The following is a 24711-nucleotide window of genomic DNA, read 5'->3' on the forward strand; positions in this document are numbered from 1 at the left end:
TGACTTCCGTTCAATGATAAAAATCTCACTGGGTTCACAAAATTTCATTCTCACAAATCATGAAATTGTGAAGATTGTTAGCTGCCAAAATTACTAATACCCAGTAAGTGGTTTACAGTATTTTCACCTCAAATGCTTTGCTTTTTAGATCAAAGCTTTTAGTTAGATCTATGCAGCAATCTTTACAATAAAATCCAGCACAATAACAGCATTGTACCTTTAGTTATGCGAGGAATTCTGATTATTATGTCATGGTTTAACCTCTGCACCTCTATATCCCCATGTACACCTGTCCTATATCACTGAATTTAATTTATAGATAGGGTTCTCCCAGGGCAAGGTGTAAAAAAAAAATGTACAATACAGAGCATGGCAGGGCAGGGTGCACACTGCCCAGACTTTTTATAGTTTGTAAAGAATGCAGAATTTTGTTAAAAATCAATGGGTGCACTTATGTGATCTATTCAATCTGCTACCAAGAATGAGGTGTTCATACCAAATGAGAGGGTCTATCTCATTTGTTATCAAGTCACCATTGTGTACATCACTATTTAACAAATGGAGAGAAAAATCAATAAATTGGTTGTTTTGTGCTAACCCGGTTTCACCATTTGTACACTGGTAGCAAAGTGGTTAATGATTAGTACACTCAAGTTCAAATCTTACCTTTAGGCTGAACACCAAAACGACTGCAGAATACCCTGCATCACTCGTGAAAATAACTTCCTTTCGCAACGGAAGCCACAAGGAGGGTGTGGGGTTCGGTCATATTGTTACTATCGTGCAGCAAGCTAACACATTACTGTGACAACAGTCTTTCCAGCCAAATTATATTGAACTACCGTAACAATCACACATAAACTTTGCATACAAACATTTTTGCTATTAAATGTCATTTTATTGACAAATTCCAAGCACTAACTTGCACAAAAATGCCACAATGATATTGCAATATACAAAACAGAGTACCTTTAAACTTAGAAAAACTATCCCCATTGCCAGTACTTCCTTGAAATAAATGTGTAGTGCGCCCTCTGTATACAGCAAAATCATTTATTTTCACAGACATTTAATTTCACAATTTTGAACATATTCATTCGTATATTGTTTTTTACATGTTCACACGAGTTTTTTTTATAATGCAAGTAGCAAAATTAAAGCCCAGTGAATAATTAATGTATTTACAGTATACCAAATATTGAAGGGCGCACATGATTGGCTTGAAAAGATACCGAGATTCTGCTTCCAAAATTTCCAAAATGAAAATATCACATTCTGAGTACGGAGACAAAAATATAGAATAACAGACGTAAGTATAAACTTCATAAAATATTCCCATCAGAAAAAACTTTGCCTTTAGCACCTTTTAAATGTTAGCAATCCTTTTTTATTTATTTGTTTCCCCTATTAAATTTGAAATTACTAAAAATTATCATTCCGAAAATTCTAAACAAGTAATAAGGGGACTTGTCATCACACAAATATATATTACAATTTATAATTCCAGTAAGTTTTTGGTTGCTTGGCAACTAGGCTACTGAAGCAGTGTTGATTTTGTATGCAAACATGTATCAGAAAAAAAAATACCCCCCCCCCACATTTTTATTGTTCCTCAGTGGTAATTCAACCAGGTAACTCAAAACTGATTATTCAGAAATATAGACCTTAGAAATACTGTGAAATACTTTATTTTAGCTGGAATTAATTTTCGCTGAAAAGGCATTTTGGGTGTTTTGTATGGAATTTATTTTCACTGATTTTGGATGAGTTGAATGGGAAATATAGGAAAAAAAGGATATTATTTTCACAGAATCATCCCTTCAGCGAAATAGCGAAAATAAATTCCAAGCGAAAATAAAGTATTCTACAGTATATCATATTTGTTTTACTAGATGCACACGAAAACCAAATATTACATTAATCGTACACTGGATTATTGGTGTGAACTGAATACTGCAGAATGTTATTACAGAAAGGTGAAAGTGATGAGAACACGTATATATCACAGATGTTCATATGATACTGTTAATCGGTGTACATTTCTAAACAGAGCAAATATAACATGTCAGATGCTAAAACAAGATTCTACACTCTGCATGTGTCTCGCATGTGCTCTATTAATTATCTTCATTAAAATTAAGCATCATTACATTCCAAAAATATCTAAAGATCTTTTCGTTTCACTAATGGTTCTTGTGCTATATATATAAATTTACCAAACTCAGCACTCTGATGTATTCAGTCGTATAATTAAGTTATTATTATCAGAAAATTACATTTGTTGTATCATTAAAATATTTTGATATTAAAATCATCTCATGTATGCATTTCTAATAGAGCAAATACGGTATATAACACTATAGTCCTACACTGGAATAGCACATATGCTAAAAATGTTGAAACTGGGTGAATCACCAGTACATCAGAAAATAGAAAAATACACAAATCATTTTGAAATAAAAACATTTTTTTAGTTGTCAATGATAATTTTATACTCTCCCCAGTATATTGTAGAAACCATCTTTGTAGTAGAATTGCTTCTCCCATCTCAAAATGACCAAAAAACCAAAGGTTGACTGAATAATACAAACAATACAAACATTAAAATGTGGTGAAGAAAACTGAGCCTGTGGAATACAGTATTTGGTCTTACACTTGCACAAAAACAAGATCAATAGATGATGAGAAAGATTTTACTTATAATGATCTCAGAAGGTGGCATTCAACTTAATTGTCGTGTTTTGTTGACATTTGACACGTGTACACCTCAATAACAAAAATAACTCCTTTTAAGACAAAAATATCAATATTTCTCACAGTACTGAAATATTTATAATCCCCCCTGAATAAACAGTTATCTCACTTATAAATTTAGATATAAATTTGAAAGAACCAATCGTTATTGGATTTACAAAAACTTAATCAACCAATCACATCCACCAATACAAAGTAGAATACTGAGAAGCAATCTGTATGGCTATTAGTCAAGTCAATCTGCAAAACCAGATAAAACTTTAGAAATATGATCGGTTATATTTTGGCAGCATTACTATTAAACATCAGAACCCTGTCATCCTTACTTTTGCACAAATATCATTTTGATGGGAAATGTTACACTTAAGTACAATTATTAATGCGTAGATTCATGTTTGTAATTTCCGACAAATTAATTTATTTTAAAAATGTTATGCTACGTATTATAGAATTAAATATATATTTTGTATAGAAGGAAATTTCATAATTTTTTTTTTAAAGATTATTTCAAATTATGCTTTTAGCAATGTGAGTAACTTTAGAAAAAAACAGAAAGTTGCCCGAGTGTATGTTATTTTATTTTTATTTTATTTTAAAAATATTTAAAAGTGAGCTGAAGGAGCTGCATGAGCTGAAGGAAAAGCAACAGCATTTGGCACACCAAATGTACAATATTTTGGCAAATAACGATAAGAACTAAAAATTTAAAAATAAATTAAGATATCCAACAACATTTTGCTGACTGATTACCAAAACCTATGACATGATGATGTGATTTCTTCCACCTTTAATACCTATATAATACCGGTAATTATAAAAAAAATTCCAGTTATATTTACAGAGATCTGTACCATGTATGGACTAATACAACTTATATTATGAATTTCATTATATGGCAATATACATGTTACATTCACAATTTGGCAACCATTAATTGTAGATGACACACTTGAAATAACGCCCTCTATAGGGGAATAAAGAGAAATAAATGAGGGCGCTCTTTAAATATCAGACATATGAAGTACCAGTATACTGCATGATGGAAGACCATCAAACAGTCGAGTATGTGAAGTGTACTTTGTGATGAGTTAGAATACACTAATCTTTGTGTGATCTGTTTTTTTGTGCGTCTTGATTAAAAAAAAAAAGTTTTACTTAGAATAATTTAGCAAATGTCTACAGAGACAGAAATTACATGACACGATTAAAATGGTTAACGGCTCATCTCATTTACCAAACATGACTACTTAGTACATTTAAGTGTCCAAGCACATGTGTTTTACATTATTCACATTTTAGGTCCAAATTACATGTGACACACTATGTATATTCATAGTTAGGGCCCCAAACTAATAATACATTATTCATGTAGTCAAGGCCCCCAATTACACATTTGCATCACAATTATTGGTTGTCAAGCAAACAGGTATAAACACAAGCTTGCTAAACTGATGTCCAAAACACCATACTGAATTTACACTATTGCATTTATTTAAGCATGTACAAATTTTGTAGTAAAAAAAAAATATATATATATTACAGATTAAAAGGTCTGACCTTTGACTTTACATGGTTACTTTGACCTTTGACACCTGTTCATTCATTCTATTTCTGATCTGATATCTAACTGTTTTGCTTTGATCTCTGCACCATGCATCCTACAGTATATTGAGTTCTGTATCAGAATAAGATTACCTATCATCAGTGTACGATTACATACAGTGCATTTCTGGCAAGATTTGTGGAAAACACGACCCTCTGCTTTCACCATTTCCGTCATGTAAACGCGATTCCCACAAATGATACAGTTTTCAGTCTTTGGTGCAACCCATGTTTTTCGGCCAGCAGTTGGTTTCTTGTTGATTTCATTCTTTTGCTGTTCATGTGTAGATTCCGGTTTGAAAATCTGTAGTCTGTTTGCAACCGTATCTTTAGGCTACAAAATACAAAATTATATTTTAGTTTATTTTAATTAGTAAACGACAATACTTTAATTTATGGTATTTTACATTGTTGTGGCGTGTTTAATGATGGTGGTGGGTAATTCACTTTTCTAAAAATAAAATTCTGAAATTTTACTAAATTATTTCCTGAAATGAACTATTTGAGAATAAATATTTTTTTAAATTGTATTTATTTTATGCAATGCAAAATGGCTGGCCGAGTAAATCTTATGGGGAAATCACTTTTCATGGAAACAAGATTGGTTACCTCAATTGATTTACTTGCTTTTGGTAAGGTACCAGTATCTGCTGTCCCAATGCTGTTTTGTCCCAACAACATGCTGTCTCAACAGCATTTTATTCCAGTGACATTTCGTTCGTTTAAAAACATGTTCAAAATTATTGAGATAAAACGGAATTTAAACGAAATATTACTGGAAAGAAATGTCATTGGAACAAAAAAAACATGAGGACGAAATGGCATAGAGATGAAACGGCAATAGGAAAAAATAGCATTGGGATGAAATCGCATTGAGATGAGAAGAAATATCATTGAAGAGAAATGTCATTAGGAGAAAAACAACGAAATAGCATTGGGAGAAAATGGCAATGGGAGTAAATGGCATTGAAGTGAGTTGAGATGAAACAGTGTAGAGACAAAACAGCTGGGATGAAACAACACCAATTTTGTATAGAAATGACATTGAATAACCACAACTAGATTGTCTTAATCAAACTAATACTGTTCTTTTGTTACTGTGAAAGTTCAAAACTTGTAATGATTAACAAAGCTAACAGCTGCGAAACACTATGACTTACGCAAACTAGCTGAACATTAATTAGCGAAAGCTTACCACTGATTTGTCTGCTTTTATTTCATCTTCTTCTTTAGGTTCATCATCGCCATCTTTTTTACTCTCCTGCGACTGCTCTGTCTCATCCTTACTCTCTCTTTCTTGCTGTTTTTGTTTCGCCATGACAACCCAAGTGGGCACCTTATCTGAAGCCTCTTCAGACGCACGTCTCTCACTGAATGTCCGAATCTTTAGATGTCCCAAATCCCTCTCCCTTTCACTGAATGTTCGAATCTTAATACGAGACTCCACTACAGGAGTGACAATATGTGGCGAAACTGATGTTTTATCAACTTTATTTTCTTTATCTTCACTCACATCAAGAGGTTCAAGGGGTTTTATTTTCGGTGCCCAGACTATCTCCCGCTTTCTTGGAGTCACTACCTCATCATTATCTCCTTTCGAGCTATCATTGGCAGACACAATAATAACTTCTCTTGTCTTTTGTTTTTCCGGATCAACTCTCTCAATTTTCACTTGGTGTTCTTCAACACTGACAAACTTGCTTGTCTCTTGTGTAGCATTATTCAGATTTGAACTATCTTCCATCGAGGTAGAGGACACTGGTTCCAGAGTTAGTGAGCGATTTCTCAGTTCTGGTTTCTCAAAATTTGCAGTTCTGTTTTTAATTTCCTTGGGTTCAAAACTTGCTGAACGGTTTCTTTGTTCGTGCTTCTGGAATAAACTTTCAAGTTCTGATTTCTCTGCTGTTTTAGTTCCCTTGACAACCGTTTCAGTTCTCTTCTCTACTGTTATTTCACGGATGAATGTTTGTCTTTCTTCTTTCTCAGTTTCCTCCTTGATATCTTTAGATTTAGTTTTCGCCAGAAACTCGGATAAAAATTCCTTATCTGGTGAAGCTCTGATTTTCTCTTCCTTATTTTCCTCAGTTGATGAAACTGATTTCAATTCTTTTATTTCTGACAAAAACAAACAATACATTATTGTCTTTTGTGAATCTGTTTATCGTGCAACTCAAATCCCTAACCAATGAGGTAATTTGTTACAACTGCTGAACACATCTAAGTAATATTTTCTGATTGGTCCACATTGCACAACTCCCAGAGTACCCAACCAATTATTTGTTAATTGTAAATGTTTTTACCTTTAGAAATCTCTACTGATGAAGGTCTTTCCATCTTCACTATTTTCTCATTTTCCTTCTTCTGTGTTGATGAAATACTGATTGATTTCACTTCTTTTATTTCTGACAAAAACAAAGAATACGTTATTGTCTTTTGTGAATCTGTTTATCGTGCAAACTCAAATCCCTAACCAATGAGGTAATTTCTTACAACTGCTGAACACATCTAAGTCAGTTACACAAGTAAGTAAAATATTTTTTGATTGGTCTACATTGCACAACTCCCAGAGTACCCAACCAATTATTTGTTAATTGTAAATGTTTATACCTTTAGAAATCTCCACTGACGAAGGTCTTTCCATCTTCACTATTTTCTCATTTTCCTTCTCCTGTGTTGATGAAATACTAATTGATTTCACTTCTTTTATTTCTGACAAAAAAAAAACAATACATCATTGTCTTTCAATAGTGAATCTGTTTATTGTGCAACTCAAAGCAATAACCAATGAGATAATTTGTTACAACCGAACACATGTATATAAGTAACACAAGTATGTAAAATATTTTCTGATTGGTCCACATTGCCCAACTCCCATAGTACCCAACCAATTAAATTGCTTGTTATTCATTACCTCTAGAAATCTCCACTGAAGGAGGTCTGTCCTTTTTCGCTATGTGTTCAGTGCTAACATGAGGTGGTGTTCTTGACTTGGGATTCTCTGCAATATCTTCCAACTTTTCAGAAGTAATTGATAGCCCTGACTGGGACACTACAGATCTCTGTAAAAATAACATATTACTGAGGCATGATGGGCCACACGGGTCACATGGGCCTAGTCAGCCAATGATATGATCTTATTTGTGGTTCATAACATTTATGGTACATAAGGTACATAAGCTGTGTAAGAAGAGGCTGCTGGTTTGTATATTGGCAAAAGCGAAATAATGTTTGTGTGTGGATTTGGCCTGTCAAATCACTCTTTTTTAGTTAATTAAATATACAAAAATGTGTTCCTTTCATTCAATTGGTGGCATTCACCCAAACATTAACTCAGTCACTCTAATGAAAAACTATTCAGAGATTTATGTACTTTTGCCCTCTAGTGTTCAACTAACTCATTTACTTTGTTTTCATAGCGGGTACAATCCCTTATGCTTACCTGTGATAGCCGGCTTCTACTTGATGCGCGACGTGCCTTTGGTGCAACCGATCGTTTATGCAGTGCAGCAGCATTGCTGAGTTGACTGCTGCTTACAATGAGATCTAGATCCAAGTCAGTACTACTTGCTATTAAAAATGAGAGGTGCATATCAGTAACATTGAAAGCTAGGGAGGTGGAAATTTATTAAACAAGCAGCCTGTCGGCTGAGATAGCTCTGCTGTTAGCAATGCACATGACAATTAAAGAACAGAAGATATCATTAGAAAATGAACAAATCTGAGAGAGGTCCATATGTAGTACCTATATATGTAATACATGTATCAAAACAATTGGACTTGCGGTTTTCAACAAGAAGTCAAAACAAGCAGCCTATCGGCTGAGATAGCTCCGCTGTTAGCAATGCACATGGCAATTAAAGAACTGAAGACATCATTAGAAAATGAACAATATGAATAGTATCAAAGCAATCGGACTTACAGTTTTTAACAAGAAGTCGAAAATATCACTTTTTACCAAAAATGACAACAAGCAGCCTATCGGCTGAGATAGCTCCGCTGTTAGCAATGCACATTTCAATTAAAGAACTGAAGACATCATTAGAAAATGAACAATATGAATAGTATCAAAGCAATCGGACTTACAGTTTTTAACAAGAAGTCGAAAATATCACTTTTTACCAAAAATTACAAAAATATTCACCAAAATAAATTAATTAGAGAAATGAAGATATCATCACAAAATGAACAAATCTGAGAGAGTTCCACATGTAGTACCTATATATGTAATATCAAAGCAATCGGACTTACAGTTTTCAACAAGAAGTCGAAAATATCACTTTTTACCAAAAATGGCAAAAATATTCACCAAAATTAGAGAACTGAAGATATCATCACAAAATGAACAAATCTGAGAAAGGTCTACATGTAGTATCTATATATGTAATATCAAAGCAATTGAACTATTGATTTTTAACAATAAGTCGAAAATATCACTTTTTACCAAAAATTACAAAAATATTCACCAAAATTAGAGAATTGAAGATATCATCACAAAATGAACAAATCTGAGAAAGGTCCACGTGTAGTACCTATATATGTAATATCAAAGCAATCGGACTTGCGGTTTTTAACAAGAAGTCGAAAATATCACTTTTTACCAAAAATGACAAAAATATTCACCAAAATTAGAGAATTGAAGATATCATCACGAAATGAACAAATCTGAGAGAGGTCCACATGTAGTACCTATATATGTAGTATCAAAGCAATTGGACTTGCGGTTTTTAACAAGAAGTCGAAAATATCACTTTTTACCAAAAATGATAAAAATATTCACCAAAATTAGAGAATTGAAGATATCAACATGAAATGAACAAACCTAAGAGAGGTCTACCCAAGGTACATATACACCAAGTATCAAAGCATTCAGGCTTGTAGTTTTCAAGAAGAAGTCGAAAAAGTAAAACATTGACACGGACGACGATGACGGACAATCACTCATATGATAAGCTCCGCTCGACAAAGTCGACAGCAGAGCTAAAAATATTCACCAAAATTAGAGAATTAAAGATATCCTTACAAAATGAACAAATCTGAGAGAGGTCCACATGTAGTACCTATATATGTAATATCAAAGCAATCGGACTTACAGTTTTCAACAAGAAGTATCACTTTTTACCAAAAATGACAAAAATATTCACCAAAATTAGAGAATTGAAGATATCATCACAAAATGAACAAATCTGAGAGAGGTCCACATGTAGTACCTATATATGTAATATCAAAGCAATCGGACTTGCGGTTTTTAACAAGAAGTCGAAAATATCACTTTTTACCAAAAATGACAAAAAGATTCACCAAAATTAGAGAATTGAAGATATCATCACAAAATGAACAAATCTGAGAGAGGTCCACATGTAGTACTTATATATGTAATATCAAAGCAATCGGACTTGCGGTTTTTAACAAGAAGTCGAAAATATCACTTTTTACCAAAAATGACAAAAATATTCACCAAAATTAGAGAATTGAAGATATCATCACGAAATAAACAAATCTGAGAGAGGTCCACATGTAGTACCTATATATGTAGTATCAAAGCAATTGGACTTGCGGTTTTTAACAAGAAGTCGAAAATATCACTTTTCACCAAAAAATGACAAAAATATTCACCAAAATTAGAGAATTAAAGATATCCTTACAAAATGAACAAATCTGAGAGAGGTCCACATGTAGTACCTATATATGTAATATCAAAGCAATCGGACTTACAGTTTTCAACAAGAAGTATCACTTTTTACCAAAAATGACAAAAATATTCACCAAAATTAGAGAATTGAAGATATCATCACGAAATGAACAAATCTGAGAGAGGTCCACATGTAGTACCTATATATGTAGTATCAAAGCAATTGGACATGCGGTTTTTAACAAGAAGTCGAAAATATCACTTTTTACCAAAAATGACAAAAATATTCACCAAAATTAGAGAATTAAAGATATCATTACAAAATGAACAAATCTATACAATTTAAGGACACCTACTTGTACTCCTGGATTTCTTCGTCGCAAACATTTTTCTCTTCCTGTCACCAAGCGGTGACGAGTTTAGACTTTTCTATAGAAACAAATGAACAACATATTAATTAATTCGGAGTTATGGAGAATATAACTGCAGGGATAACAACAATAACAACTATAAACCACAGGGTACTAAAAAAAAAATCAATATTGGTGACTTTGTAAAAAAACAAAACAAAAACATTATACATAAAATATTGCCATGTGTCTTAAGATGTGTGTAATATACAGATATGTAAATAGTGCATAAATCATTTGCATAAAGACACACAAATTGCTACAATTACTAGGCTCAGTACAATATTTATTTAAACCTTACAACCCTTGCCAGTTGACAGACGCCTTCTTACTGACTCCCAACCAGACTTCTTCACTATGAATAAATTTGATAAATTTGGCCTTAGCAAATTTTTTTTATATTTCGAACATCAAAGTATTTCAAAACACAACAATCATAGCCAAAGCACAAAGACTTGAATACAGTGACCTCACATTTGTTTTAACTGCCTTTCTGAAAATACTGCCCTCTAGAGGCACTGTAATGATTGATTGCAATATTCCAATTAAAGTGCCTTAAAAGTTATGCCATCGTCAGTGATGGCATTCTTTTTAGTGGCTGTATTTTTATCGCAATACAATAAATGAAAAACTCCTCATACTGTTAATGGGAGTCAGTGAGAATTGCCGACTCCTGTCAGACTTTGCTATTAATAAACCTGGCTGAAAAGAGAGAATACCAAAGCATTAACAACATTAATTTGTGTGTTAGTAACATAAGACGTAGATTTTGTTACAAGTGTGCACACTTTTATTACCCCATTTACGGCCATATCCACTGCCATCTAGGTACAAAGAATCAATTTATGAAGAGGAAAAATACTAATACAGTGAAATTCATAAAGGCATGATTGTTTTACAAATTTCAAATGACGGTTTAAAACAAACTGACCAATTACAAATGTGTTAATGGATATATGGTAGTATTCTATCCACCAATGATTGAAGGAAACCCACAACACATGGGCAATTAGCGATACCAAATGGCTTCTTTAACAACAAAGCACATTCTTTGGATTTGAGTGAAGTTTGGGGTTTTTTTCAGGGTAAATATTTTATAGCTATTTTATATATTTCCAAGATAAACATCCACGTCTTCATGAAAGTCACTGTAAGATATTTCTTCATTCCATAAAGAAATGAAAATGTCAAATTGAAACCAAATTCTACAAGTTTCAAAAGCAATATTTTTTGTTTTTTTTACACATAGTTGTCAAAACCCGAAGTCGAAAAATCACTGAATGGTGATGTGAGTTAATTTAATTCACCCCCCCTAAAATGACAGCAGCTGAGATGACCAACAGGTGTCAATATCAGAAATCAAACATGGCTGACAAACACTCGACAGCAACGCTATAAAATAAGAGAAATAACAGCATTCATATAAATTTAGATTAAAAATAATGTAAAACGTACACGCCTGAACTGACTAAATTCAGTGCAATATATTATTTTTATTCTGTTTATGGATTGGAAGGAGGGTTCAGCCATGTTATCGTTTGTATTGTGACACTTGTACAGAAACACAGACAGATAGACAGACAGGATAACGCAGGACACACAGAAAACATTTACCGTTCTCCTGGCTGAGGGTTTCTGTATAACAAATACCTGCGAGTTTGAAAAGTGATTAAAATGAGATAAAATAAAACCTGGATGTAAGACATGGTGATTGAATGAAAATGAAAAACACTCATAAAGCAACAGAACTGTGTGGTTGCTAAGCAACAGAACTGCGTGGTTGCAATAGTAAGCAACAGAACTGTGCGGTTGCCAAGCAACAGTTATGCAACAGTGTTGAAGACAATGATTGAGATATGTGGAATTTGCATATATTTAGAATCTGTTCAGCTAAGATTGGAAGAATCTTGATCAGAAGAAATGCATTGTTGGACATCTTGATATCCTATTTTCCACAAATATTTCATGTAAAAGTCTCAAGACTCAACAATGACTTTTTGTAGCAATGTTAATTCACTTTTCACAGGAACATCATTCAAAGCATGGATCTCAGCAAAAGCATGGATGTTTCAAGAAAACACAGATCAGATGAAAAACATGGGCATTAATTACAGTAATTCATAAGTTGTGAAATGATACCAGGTGAGGGCGCACAATTCACACATAACGTTACTGACACAAGATGTTTAAATCATGAGTAACTGTGATGGGAAATTACCCAACAACAAATGACTTTATGTTGTTTATACCCAGGATAACTACAGAAATTGATAATGGAGTCCATAATACCGGTACAAGTGAACTCCAACTGAGTCACTAAAAATGTACCTCAATGATACAATGGTTTGAGATCTCTGACTGCTTATACAGACAATGTAATTTTATTGCAAGCCAATCTGATTAAAATAAGATCAGTTGCTTCGAGTATAAATAGTCTTTTTTCTTTGTTTACTTCACTTTTACTGCTTCTTTGTTAGTCTGGTTTATTGTGGAAGTCGCACATAGTTCAGAACTTCCAATCAGAATGCTGGTTTCAAAAAAGTATCACACTCTATGTACACAATATGATGCTAATACATTCTAGAAGTAAAACGTTCTCTGATTGATTAAGTAATTTACTCTGAAGCAATCACACAAACACAAACTCCAAGTGGAGTTGGTCAGATCACCGTCCCGGTGTTGAGGGACAGTGGTCAGATATATGTGAGCGAGTAAGTAACAAAATTTAAAACATTTTTAAATCTAATGTTAATCAGATTGTTTGCAGGCATGTTTTTTGTTACTGTTTTTATAATTGTACAATTATAGACTAATAACAATCAAAATGATGGCACTTTAGCTGAAAAGGTTTCACTAACTTCAACTTTGAATTAAAATTGTTAAAATACTGTAAAAACATTTAATTTCACAATTTTGGATGTTTTGAGCATATTCACCGTGTTTTAATTTCACGAATTTTTCAAGGAAACAATGAGTTTTAGTGTTATTTTATATGTTCATGTAGATTAATTTAGCGGATTTAGCGAAATTAAAACCCAGTGAATAATACATTTACAGTAGCCATATTGGAGTTTAAAAGATTTATTTCTTGATCATATATTCTCACTTTACATCAAAACTTCAAAGCAATCTTTCATAAAAAGAAACTGGAAGAATTTACAGCACTTTATCTACATCAAAATTACTCATCACTAACCATCGACGTTCACATCAATTAATAGAGACAAAATGCAAGTAAAGAGTATCCATGGCAACACAAATACACAGAATGGAGATTGCAGGAAAGAGTATGTGGAATACAAAAGAATATGAAACATAAAGTAGGTCTAATACAAACAAACTGCATTATACAGGAAAGTATTCTCACTTAGAGTAGCCTTGACTTTTTTCATACAAAAGATGAACATTAAATACAGTCTAGTACAAGCCATTCCAGCATCAGAAATATATGCAAATAAAGCTGACATTGAACAGCTTGATCTGAGATCTAAATACTGTATTTGCTCTATGAATTATTAGCGCATATGCTTACGTAAATTACGAAAGTGTTTCCAATGGTCAAAATACATGTAAGTAATATTTCAGTGATTCAGTACTCAACTAATGAGATTTTTGTTTTATGTGCATTTCTATTGGAGATGTGCTTGTAATACCTCAAAACACAAAAGATGGAATAATTGTTAGTGTATCTTGGCTTAACCTAATTCAAATGAATAGATCCACAACAAATGAAATATGTACATTACTTGACCATGAATCTAATGTCAGAAAATACTGAGTATGGAAATGAAAATTAAAATATATATGTTGGTTTATAATTTCTTACCTCATCATCCATGCTTAAAATTCCACTGTCTCTCTTACTGTCAACCCTGGGTTCATTTTTTTCACTCAGTACATCATTGGTTGTCAAGGTAACGTCAGCAGTTGGTCCAAGGCCATCATCTTCGGAACTAGAGCCTGCCCTCAACCTAAGCTTTGCGCTAAGCTCACTCTGATGAAAGCACGAAAGAATTTACATCAACTAAGACTTTACAAACATCATTACGGAAAGTTTCAGAATATTCGTTATCAGAAAACACTTTTTTAACTTTTTGCATATCTTGTGAGTCAGGTAAATTGCAACATTGTGTAGTAGTAAACATTTTATTTAAGATTTTCAAAGACATCAAGTCACTGAATTTAGACTTACAGTAAAACCTGCTGGAATGTTTTCTACGGACACTGTCGTCTCGGGTTTGAAAGCTGGACTGGGAATTTTTTGTTGATCAGGGTTGAACACACTGTCATGTGACAGACTTAATCCAGTGGTTGACGGCGATCCTGGTTTTAACCTTTTGTCAAAAAAAAAAAAAAAAAAATTCTATATTTAGAATTAGTAAACATTTTCTGCTGAAATACATTCCCCCCCTTAAAATCTGTAATCAGATATAACAAGGAATATAACAACTCTTTTATAATTGATATTATAATAATTCTGGACTCATATTAGAATGCCTTTAAAGCTGCACTTGCAGGTCTTTGTTTTTGCTGTATTAAATGATATATTTGATGGTCTGAATATGCATGACTGCATCTTGGATTCATCATGAAATGATTGCTGATTGCCAACATTCAGACATGCCGAAAATCATTGTATTGTGTATACCCCCAAATTCATACATATTCATGGTATACCATCAAATATTTCACATAAAATCATAAGACCCTAATACACTCTAGACATGATCTCAGTGTGCAATTCTAGAAATAGCAAAGTTTAAACTCACACACCGTAGTATTAAGCAAATGAAAATATTGACATAATCACTAACTCTACTCTTACCTGTCTTCTTCCTGTTGCGACAACTCACCACTAGACTTGGATAAATTGCCCGCGACACCCACTTCTAGTTCGGCATCACCTAGTGACTTGGCTTTCCGAGCTCTCCATTTGAATATTTTACGAATAGATTTCAATTTTGGAGTTTTGAATCTTCTTTTCGTTTGCACAACATCTGTGTAGAAAGGATGTTTTCACATAATGGTTGTGTCATTATGTGTAACATATATATAGTGGTAGAGAAACAAAATTTAGGCCTCAAGGGAGATTATTGAATAACACTAAAGGTACATGTACATTACAAGAGAACAAATTACATTAATTTATTTCCCAGTGTTGTGAAAGAATAACTAATAACATCTGTTCAAGTATTACATTCAGAACTAATCTAATAATGGGTTTTTCAGAGTAACACAATTGATATAAAACGCATACACGTGGAAAACACTATCAATCACACAAGTTGAATTTTATGTTTGGATTTACACATTTTGATGTGGCAATTTTTTTGTTAAAAAAGCCATGTATAATATTTCAATAATATTGATTGATAATGTTCTTACATACTTAATAAAGTATTTCCCTTTTTTTGGACTAGAGAGGTTGACACAACAACAAAATATATGCACACGTCCAGTACTTGCTTTATCAAGAGTGCATCTCTAACGAAACGACACAACCAATTAAAATGCTGGATTACTGACTTAGAGTTAATACGAGACTAACCTACAACACCGTGCCTGATTGGCTACCCAACACTAACACCGTGCCTGATTGGCTACCCAACACTAACACCGTGCCTGATTGGCTACCCAACACTAACACCGTGCCTGATTGGCTACCCAACACTAACATCGTGCCTGATTGGCTACCCAACACTAACATCGTGCCTGATTAGCTACCCAACACTAACATCGTGCCTGATTGGCTACCCAACACTAACATCGTGCCTGATTGGCTACCCAACACTAACATCGTGCCTGATTGGCTACCCAACACTAACATCTAACAGTCAGACCAATCAGAGGGGCAACTTGTTTGTTGACAGCTTTTTTGGGGGACGTATCACATTCCTTCGGCTTAACTGTTTGCCTTACACACATATCTGCAATTTACGCACACACGCGATACTAAAAGAGCAAGTACGCTCACTCATTTCTCACCTGTATGTTCAACATCTTCTTCGTCACTAGTTTTTGGAGCGGGATTATCAACTTCTATACTACTGTACCTCTGTGTGGCAACGACTGCAGCCATATTGGATCCTAACGCATCCCCTTGACGACAAGGCAAACTTTTTTGATTATCTTGACCTGAATTTGTAATTGTCTTTTTTCTTTTGCCAGGATGTGTTATTGGCTCATCTGTATCAGAATCTGAAATATAAACATTGTCAATGTCAATGCTCCCTCATCTTACAATATTTACTGTGAAAAATGATGCATTTATGTGTTCAATTAAAAATACCGAACAATGTAAATGGCTGCTAGTTGGCCATCTTAATGGACCATGTGATAACAACACTGCGTACTAAGTCTGGACAAACTTTGTCAAACAAACTGTACGAAAAATTGTACCCCCTCCCACCCCTCTATAGGAAAAAAGGACTATTTATATGAAGATTACGTTAAATCAATAAAGATAACCCTAGAAAAAGTGTTCAATATTGGTTTTAGATTCTGATGGTTCTGGTTTACAAACTGGTCAGTTTAAAAAATTTCCACTTGACACAGAGTCCAGTTTAGACAGGTTTCCAGTTTACACAGGGTTAAGTTTAGACAGGTTTCCAGTTTACACAAGGTTCATTTTCGACAGGTTTCTAGTTTACACAGAGTTCAGTTTACACAAATTTCCAGTTTACACAGGGTTCAATTTACATAGGGTTCCAAGTTTACATAGGGTTTAGTTTAGACAGGTTTCAAGTTTACACAGGGTTCAGTTTAGACAGGGTTCAGTTTACACAGGGTTCCAAGTTTACATAGGGGTCAGTTTAGACAGGTTTCAAGTTTACACAGGGTTCAGTCTATATAGGGTTCAGTTTAGACAGGTTTCAAGTTTACACAGGGTTCAGTTTATATAGGGTTCAGTTTAGACAGGTTTCCAGGTAAGACTCACACTGATTTTACTATACCCCCCCCCCCCCCCCGGTATAAAAATAGGTACATGCTAAAATGCAGCACTCAAGTTTGGGTGTGGCATCAATACCAGTAAAAATGAAAACTTGTTGTAGGAACCATATTTGAAGACTTGAGTCATACCACTATGTAATATTTGTGGACTCAAAATATGTTATAATACATAGAAAGTGGGCTCCTGGTGATATAATGGTAGAAGACAATACATGTGTATATATCACTTTAAACTGTCAAAGGATTAACACAATAATTATTACTATGTACAGTATTTTGTCTTCACACATCTGTCATCATAACACCATAAGTTTGAGCGTGCCGTAATTTTGCGGTATTGCACTGGGTATTTTCATCCTATCATATTAGGAAATGCGAATTCCAAATATGGATTGATTAGGCACGTAAGCGTTCTCTAATAATAAAAACAAACATGGCTGTCCCTAGAATTTGACCGGACCCCGCACAAAGAAGTTCACTAAATCTGTTCTCAACATTTTGGATTTCGGCATTCCCACGATGTATTTCTGGGAAGAAAGATGTATAATAATATGGTTATAACAAGGATACTGAGAAGTATGCACTCAGACAGTATGCGGTCACATCGACCTCCACTGTGCGTCGACCGATACTTCCACTATACTGTCTTTGTGCATACTTTCCAGTATCTTCGTAATAACCTCATATTATTACGTCATTAACATCGCTTGAATTTTACAAAAGACAAATTTTTGTGAATTTTGCTTTAAAACTTCAAAATTTTGTAGCATAGGACATTTTGCTGCAGTCCTGAAAACTTGACCACAATTAATCATCAAATCATGAACATTCCCAGCAATGGAATCTGAATGCTTTGTTATACATTTCAACAATCAGGCCAATATACATGTATAATATTGAACTCAATTTTCTAAACTTCAATTCCAGAAAAAGAAATGACAGTTTACACACCTAGGCAAAATAAAGGTGCCATACTAATGAATGCATTTATGGCAGTTTTATTGACTTGTATATAGCCCAGAAAATATGGAAGCATTTTTATATAACCTGGGTTCTTTGAGGGTAATGTAATGTAGCCTCATAGCACATTTGTGTATGACAAAGTTTCTTTGTCCAGTCATCAAATACTGAAGTGGACTTGGCATTGACAAGGGTGTTTCATTCCATTTTGAAGTGAACAAGGATATTTCCTAGCTGTGTCTGATGACAAACATAAAGTAAAGTATTTGCTGGCATTCCAGACAGGCATGGAAGAGTTAATCATTTCACTGGCAGCCAGTAAATAAACCAATCCATCAAGGTAATAAAACTGACAATGTGTGACTGATATTTATGCAAATGACATTATGAAATAAGCAAGAGAATATCACAAAGTATGCAAGCAAGCAGATGTCAACCCGTACTGCCTGAATGCATACTTTGCGGTACCCTATTATTATACATTTTTATTTGCTTGTTTGCTTATTTATACAATTTGTAAAACTTTTCAAAATTCCACATTTGTCTAACATTTTGACTGCCAACAACTTTCACTATTAAAGTTAGAAATAACTTATTTTTTTTAAATTTCAATCAAGATGTGTAGGCAATACGGAATTATGTTTATTTGGCCCAAAACTTATCTAAAAAATTACAAAAAATACATATAATAAATATTCAAAATGTTGTAATAAAATTTTGATGGAAAAATTAGAGAAAATGCATGTATTAAAGTGTAATAACAAGTACACAATGACCTGGTGTTGAAAAAATTTAAAATACTGAAAATAAAATATAATTCATAATTTGTGTATTTATGCAATAAACCAATAACATACATTGTAGTAATTTGCATACAAAGTACATCATGGTAGTTCTAGGCAAACATGTACTTTACTGATGAACTTTTATCTCCATGGTAACTATTCACATTAGAGCTTGTGTAAACACAAATTCATTTTTTGAAGTCTTATAATTATTAGAAATATCGCTTTTAATCATTTTACACTGGGTACACTTATTTCTTGAAAATGTGAATTTTTCATGAGAAACATGTTTCGCTTAGGTGTCTTGGAATACAAAATGCATGAAATAACATTTATGACAAATCAGGTAGTTTGAACATTAATTAAAAGAATAATTATAAGAAAAGCTTAAACACAGTGTCATAACCAATTTTCTGTTACACTTGCTTTGATTTCATTTGATTGAAAGAATGCGCGGTAAATGTTATTTTCCAGTGGTTGACTTTCTTTCCAAACATGCAAAATATAGCTGGAAACGTCTCTGTAAACAAGTTAATGTAACAGGTATAATATACATATCAATCTTGTTCAGTCCCTACACACCAACACGGTTACAAGGCTGCTCTCAATTTTAGGCAAGATTGTGCTGATAGGGTTCAAAAAAACAAGGACAAACTCAATAATTACTGTAATTTCACTTGGAATATATTTTTGTTATTTTCGCTAAGGGGAAGATTCAGTGAAAATAAAATCCAGCGAATATACTGTTTTCCCTATATTTTACATTCAACTCATCAAAAATCAGTGAAAATAAATTCCTTACAAAACACCCAAAAATTAATTCCAGCTAAAATTAAATATTTTACAGTACTGTACTACCTTCAACAACTTACTGTCATAAGCAACAGTCATCATATAACAAATTATAGACAATTGATTTTTTTTTATATCATCACCATTATTTTAAACATCAAAAACAGAATCTCTAGTTTACTAAACAAAAACAAAAGGTTGGCTAATTATAGACTAATATACCTTCTGTGGAACCATTACAGACAGTCGACATCTGTGTCTGGTATAGCTGTGTACTGACAGACCAACTAAACATGTGCTTTTCTTCTAAAAAGCATGCATAATGAGATGGATTATACTACACAGTATTTACAATTCTATGCTCTATTATATAGCTCTTTTTATACAGTCACAACTTTCCCGCCAATTTCCTCGGTAAATTTTCACGACCTAACCATTTTTTTCCCATCAATTTCACAATTCAGATTTAATACTTTTGTGCTGACGTTCAATTTTGTGAAACATGAAATCGTTTTCTTGTTCGTTTTTTTAAACAAAACAAATTTTAATGAATGGAAATGTTACATTTTATCATAACAGATTAAATGTCTATAGTGAAATAAAATGTCACCTGATACATATTTATAAAGAAACAGCTTTCACTGACAACTGAATTAAACACCCCTGATGATCATACATTTTTTAATTATTATGGAAATTTGTCTTTTTTTAGAAAGCTGTGAATGAATAAATTACTGAATGTTTTTGGGTTTTTTAAAATGAAAACATAACAACAATATTGCAGGTAGCAGCCATGTGTTCCAATCCAAAAATAAAATTGATATGAAAGTGATAGTGACAGGAACACACCCAATGTTTTGATATACAAGATGAATATATCCAGCATTTGAAGAGATCGTGTACAAGAAATAGAACGGCAATGATACTCACTGAACACGAACTACGTTGCAGTTGAAATGTAAATACTGTTATAAGAGTGACATTGTGCGCTTCTGCCACATGCACAGTGCTGACCTAATTAGCATAATACTTTTTATTGATATGTTAATTTTTAATGGGTCATGACAGCTAACTATGAATAACAATTAGATACCTAATTAGCCAAGCAAAGTGCACTCACACCAGAAAAAACACAGCAAATGTGTGACTTTGAAGAACAAATCACATGAAGTTATCAATACCGTAGTAACATTTTGCCAGCCAAAATACTGGTGCCCAATTTTATCTATTTCTATAATTTTTTTTGGATTTTGCGCGAAATAGACCAATATCTGAAAAATTTAGTCTTATTTTGTAAAAGCTGACAAAAAGTTGACTTTCAATTAAATTTTTTTAATTTTTTTTTTTTTTCAACTATGCACGAGTTCAGAGTTTTATAAATTTCCAGTTGAATACTATTTGGAATATTGCTTTTTTTAAAACAAGAACAATTGAGTGATAAAACTTTGTTGTTAAATTTTATTGTTATTAATATCTTCCGCCATTATTGCTGCTTGTCATCCACTATTAAAATATTGATATTATCCTCGTGAAGATTCTTAATATTTTAATAGATTTAAATTTAAAATAAAATTATAAAAGAAAAAGTTGATATGAGGCTTCAACAGTTACATTGTATACTTAACGATGTCATATTTCTCATACTGTAGTACTATCACTTCCAGTCGTTAACCTTTTGAACCCCCCAAGTCACCTTTCATAAACCCGCATAATACGGTATTTGCCATATTCTTTCAAAAATTTTGATAAAACATGTAGCCAATGGTACTAAATTAACAAGGAAATTAATAAGAAAAAAAAAAGCTGCATCACAACAGAGTATTAGGCACAAATTCAAAAGTAACTGTCAAATATATGCTAAAAAGATGATTTTGGACATTATATTTCACAAAATTGTCGAAGGAAAACACAGAAGAAATAATAATAAAAAAATGCCCGTAAACAATTTTTTTTTTTTAAATTGCCTGTCAAATTGACAGATAGCTGTCTAATACACTGCTTCATAATTCAGGTGGTGAAAATGATGGCTAGTTTTCATGAGCGATAATGCTAAAACAAATATTTATTCAGGCCAGATATCGATAAGAGCATGACTAGAAAATAATGATCTTTTTCCACATTAACCATTTGAATGCTGCTGACCTTTTATCACCTGTCATGAAACATTTTTTTTTTCCTTATTTAATTTTTTGTTTACTAGGATCTACACACAATAGAAAATTATATTTGGTTGGTCCAAAATAAACAAAAAAAATCATAGAAAAGTTCATTAGAATGTGAAAAATTTGCATCAAAATTTTGGCGGGAAAACAATTTCGTCACCAAGCAGGGATTACCGTCACTATCACCTTAAATCACCTCTGCAATTGAGTTTATGAAATAATCACTTGTAGTATTTTCACAGCTGTTACAGAATTATCTCCTCTGTTCTAATGTAGAATAAACAACGCTACCAGCATAAGCCATATATTCATAATAAAAATCCAAATTTTGTTTTTCAGTCTATCCATCTAGCAAACTTTTTATGTCAGTGTGACAGTTATGTTCAGCTTGTCACGAAAACCTTAATTTTATTCATAAGTTTTAGCCTTTTATATTATATAATTATATTCATTTTTTTAAAATTTAAATATGAAACAATTAAACATACACATACAAGAGAAAAATCAAACATTTTCTCAAAGTGAATTTTGTAAAATTTTACGCTCACTGAGACCTCACGTTAATAAATGGTTAACGATTCTGGACAGAAGAACCCATGTCAAACAGAACGTGGTGCGACATTTTAACGCAAAGAATTATAATACAGCAAACAAGTGTTTGTGAAGAGAGGTAACTACAGAGGGCTTAGTAACCCTCCACGTCAATATTGTTCAAATTATTCGATTTATCCAAGATGTTGCCAATGTGCTCTGGTGGAGGAATATAAACACAATCAAAATATCAGTGGGGTATGTGTGGACCCAGAAATGTGATCTGAGCAAAAGGCATCCCAGACATGCTTCTTATATCTTATAAGTTTTTAACAAATATAGCATATGCAAGTACCGGTAGGTAGACTAGTAGGTAGGTATGTAGTACTGTAAAATCTGTATTAGAAACCGTGGCTTCTTTTAAAATGGTACAATGCAACAGAGGGGATGCGGCTTCTATTAGAGCATCTACATACGAAAAATGATGAATTTTTAATTCTCAATTATTCAAAAAGAATGGGTGCGACTTCTATTAGGGATGCAGTTTCTAATACTAGTATGGTACATATAGTTGACCTAGATTTGAACATCATTTAAGTGATTAGTCAACTTTCTTGCTCATTAATGGTAATCATTCTAGATTAGCTATTGTCTTTTGAATGTAGTTCATCTTGCCTTGCAATTTATTGTTTATGTTTTGTATAACCAATTTAATTTGTTCTGAGAAAATTTACGTTTTTTCAATGAATGATGTTGTTTTCATTTACAGGTTTGCCCTTACAACTTTAAGAGAAATAAGAGTTCTAATAGTACAATTATCACTGAAAATAAATTTATACAAGACTGAGGACCAGAAAAAAAAAAGCAAGTTTCTGGTCATCTGGTGAAGAGTCACAACATTTTTTTTAAAGGTTTTGAGCCAAAAGTTTAGGAAGAAGATTGAAAGAAAACAAAATTTTCAGTCAAAATAAATGCACAATTTAAACAAGAAGCCTGTCGGCTGAGATAGCTCCGCTGTTAGCAATGCACATGGCAATTAAAGAACAGAAGATATCATTAGAAAATGAACAAATCTGAGAGAGGTCCACATGTAGTACCTATATGTATAATATATCAAAGCAATTGGACTTGCGGTTTTCAACAAGAAGTCGAAAATATCACTTTTTACCAAAAATTACAAAAATATTTATCAAAATTAGAGAATTAAAGATATCATCATGAAATGAACAAATCTGAGAGAGGTCCACATGTAGTACCTATATATAATATCAAAGCAATTGGACTTGCGGTTTTCAACAAGAAGTCGAAAATATCACTTTTTACCAAAAATTACAAAAATATTCACCGAAATTAGAGAATTAAAGATATCATTAGAAAATGAACAAATCTGAGAGAGGTCCACATGTAGTACCTATATATGTAATATCAAAGCAATTGGACTTGCGGTTTTCAACAAGAAGTCAAAAATATCACTTTTTACCAAAAATTACAAAAATATTCACCAAAATTAGAGAATTGAAGATATCATCACAAAATGAACAAATCTGAGAGAGGTCCACATGTAGTACCTATATATGTAATATCAAAGCAATTGGACTTGCAGTTTTCAACAAGAGGTCGAAAATATCACTTTTTACCAAAAATTACAAAAATATTCACCAAAATTAGAGAATTGAAGATATCATTACAAAATGAACAAATCTGAGAGAGGTCGACATGTAGTACCTATATATGTAAATATCAAAGCAATTGGACTTGCGGTTTTCAACAAGAAGTCGAAAATATCACTTTTTACCAAAAATGACAAAAATATTCACCAAAATTAGAGAATTGAAGATATCATCATGAAATGAACAAATCTGAGAGAGGTCTACCCAAGGTACATATACACCAAGTATCAAAGCATTCAGGCTTGTAGTTTTCAAGAAGAAGTCGAAAAAGTAAAACATTGACACGGACGACGACGACGACGACAGACAATCACTCATATGATAAGCTCCGCTCGACAAAGTCGACAGCGGAGCTAAAAAACAACTTATTTGATCTACAAGAACATCTCCAAAATAAAGCACATGTAAAATGCCAATTGTACTTACAAATTAAATGTCAGTGAAAATAAATGGTTTTACAGTATT

General features: G+C 32.9%; 1 protein-coding gene across 7 annotated transcripts in view; it reads right to left on the reverse strand.

Moving 5' to 3' along the window:
- Nucleotides 1-876: 876 nt before the first annotated feature.
- The window catches only part of LOC102806671 (uncharacterized), a 44666-nt gene continuing 20831 nt past the window's right edge, over nt 877-24711 (reverse strand). For 2 of the 7 annotated variants that reach the window (XM_085497825.1, XM_006818725.3), the window contains 12 exons: nt 16381-16593; nt 15221-15392; nt 14588-14729; nt 14222-14389; nt 12010-12045; nt 10342-10414; nt 7796-7923; nt 7268-7415; nt 6964-7065; nt 6657-6758; nt 5552-6471; nt 877-4690 (listed from right to left, as the gene is read on the reverse strand). In XM_085497825.1, coding sequence (XP_085353951.1) covers nt 4355-4690; nt 5552-6471; nt 6657-6758; nt 6964-7065; nt 7268-7415; nt 7796-7923; nt 10342-10414; nt 12010-12045; nt 14222-14389; nt 14588-14729; nt 15221-15392; nt 16381-16474 — 2421 coding nt within the window. In that variant the 5' untranslated portion in view covers nt 16475-16593 and the 3' untranslated portion in view covers nt 877-4354. Of the gene's footprint in view, nt 4691-5551; nt 6472-6656; nt 6759-6963; nt 7066-7267; nt 7416-7795; nt 7924-10341; nt 10415-12009; nt 12046-14221; nt 14390-14587; nt 14730-15220; nt 15393-16380; nt 16594-20813; nt 20896-24711 lie in introns of those variants that run through there. The other 5 variants (XM_085497821.1, XM_085497826.1, XM_085497824.1 and 2 more) reach the window with 5 other exon arrangements.

This window comes from Saccoglossus kowalevskii, chromosome 4 (assembly GCF_978046115.1).
Source record: "Saccoglossus kowalevskii chromosome 4, keSacKowa6.1, whole genome shotgun sequence".
NCBI lineage: Eukaryota > Metazoa > Hemichordata > Enteropneusta > Harrimaniidae > Saccoglossus > Saccoglossus kowalevskii.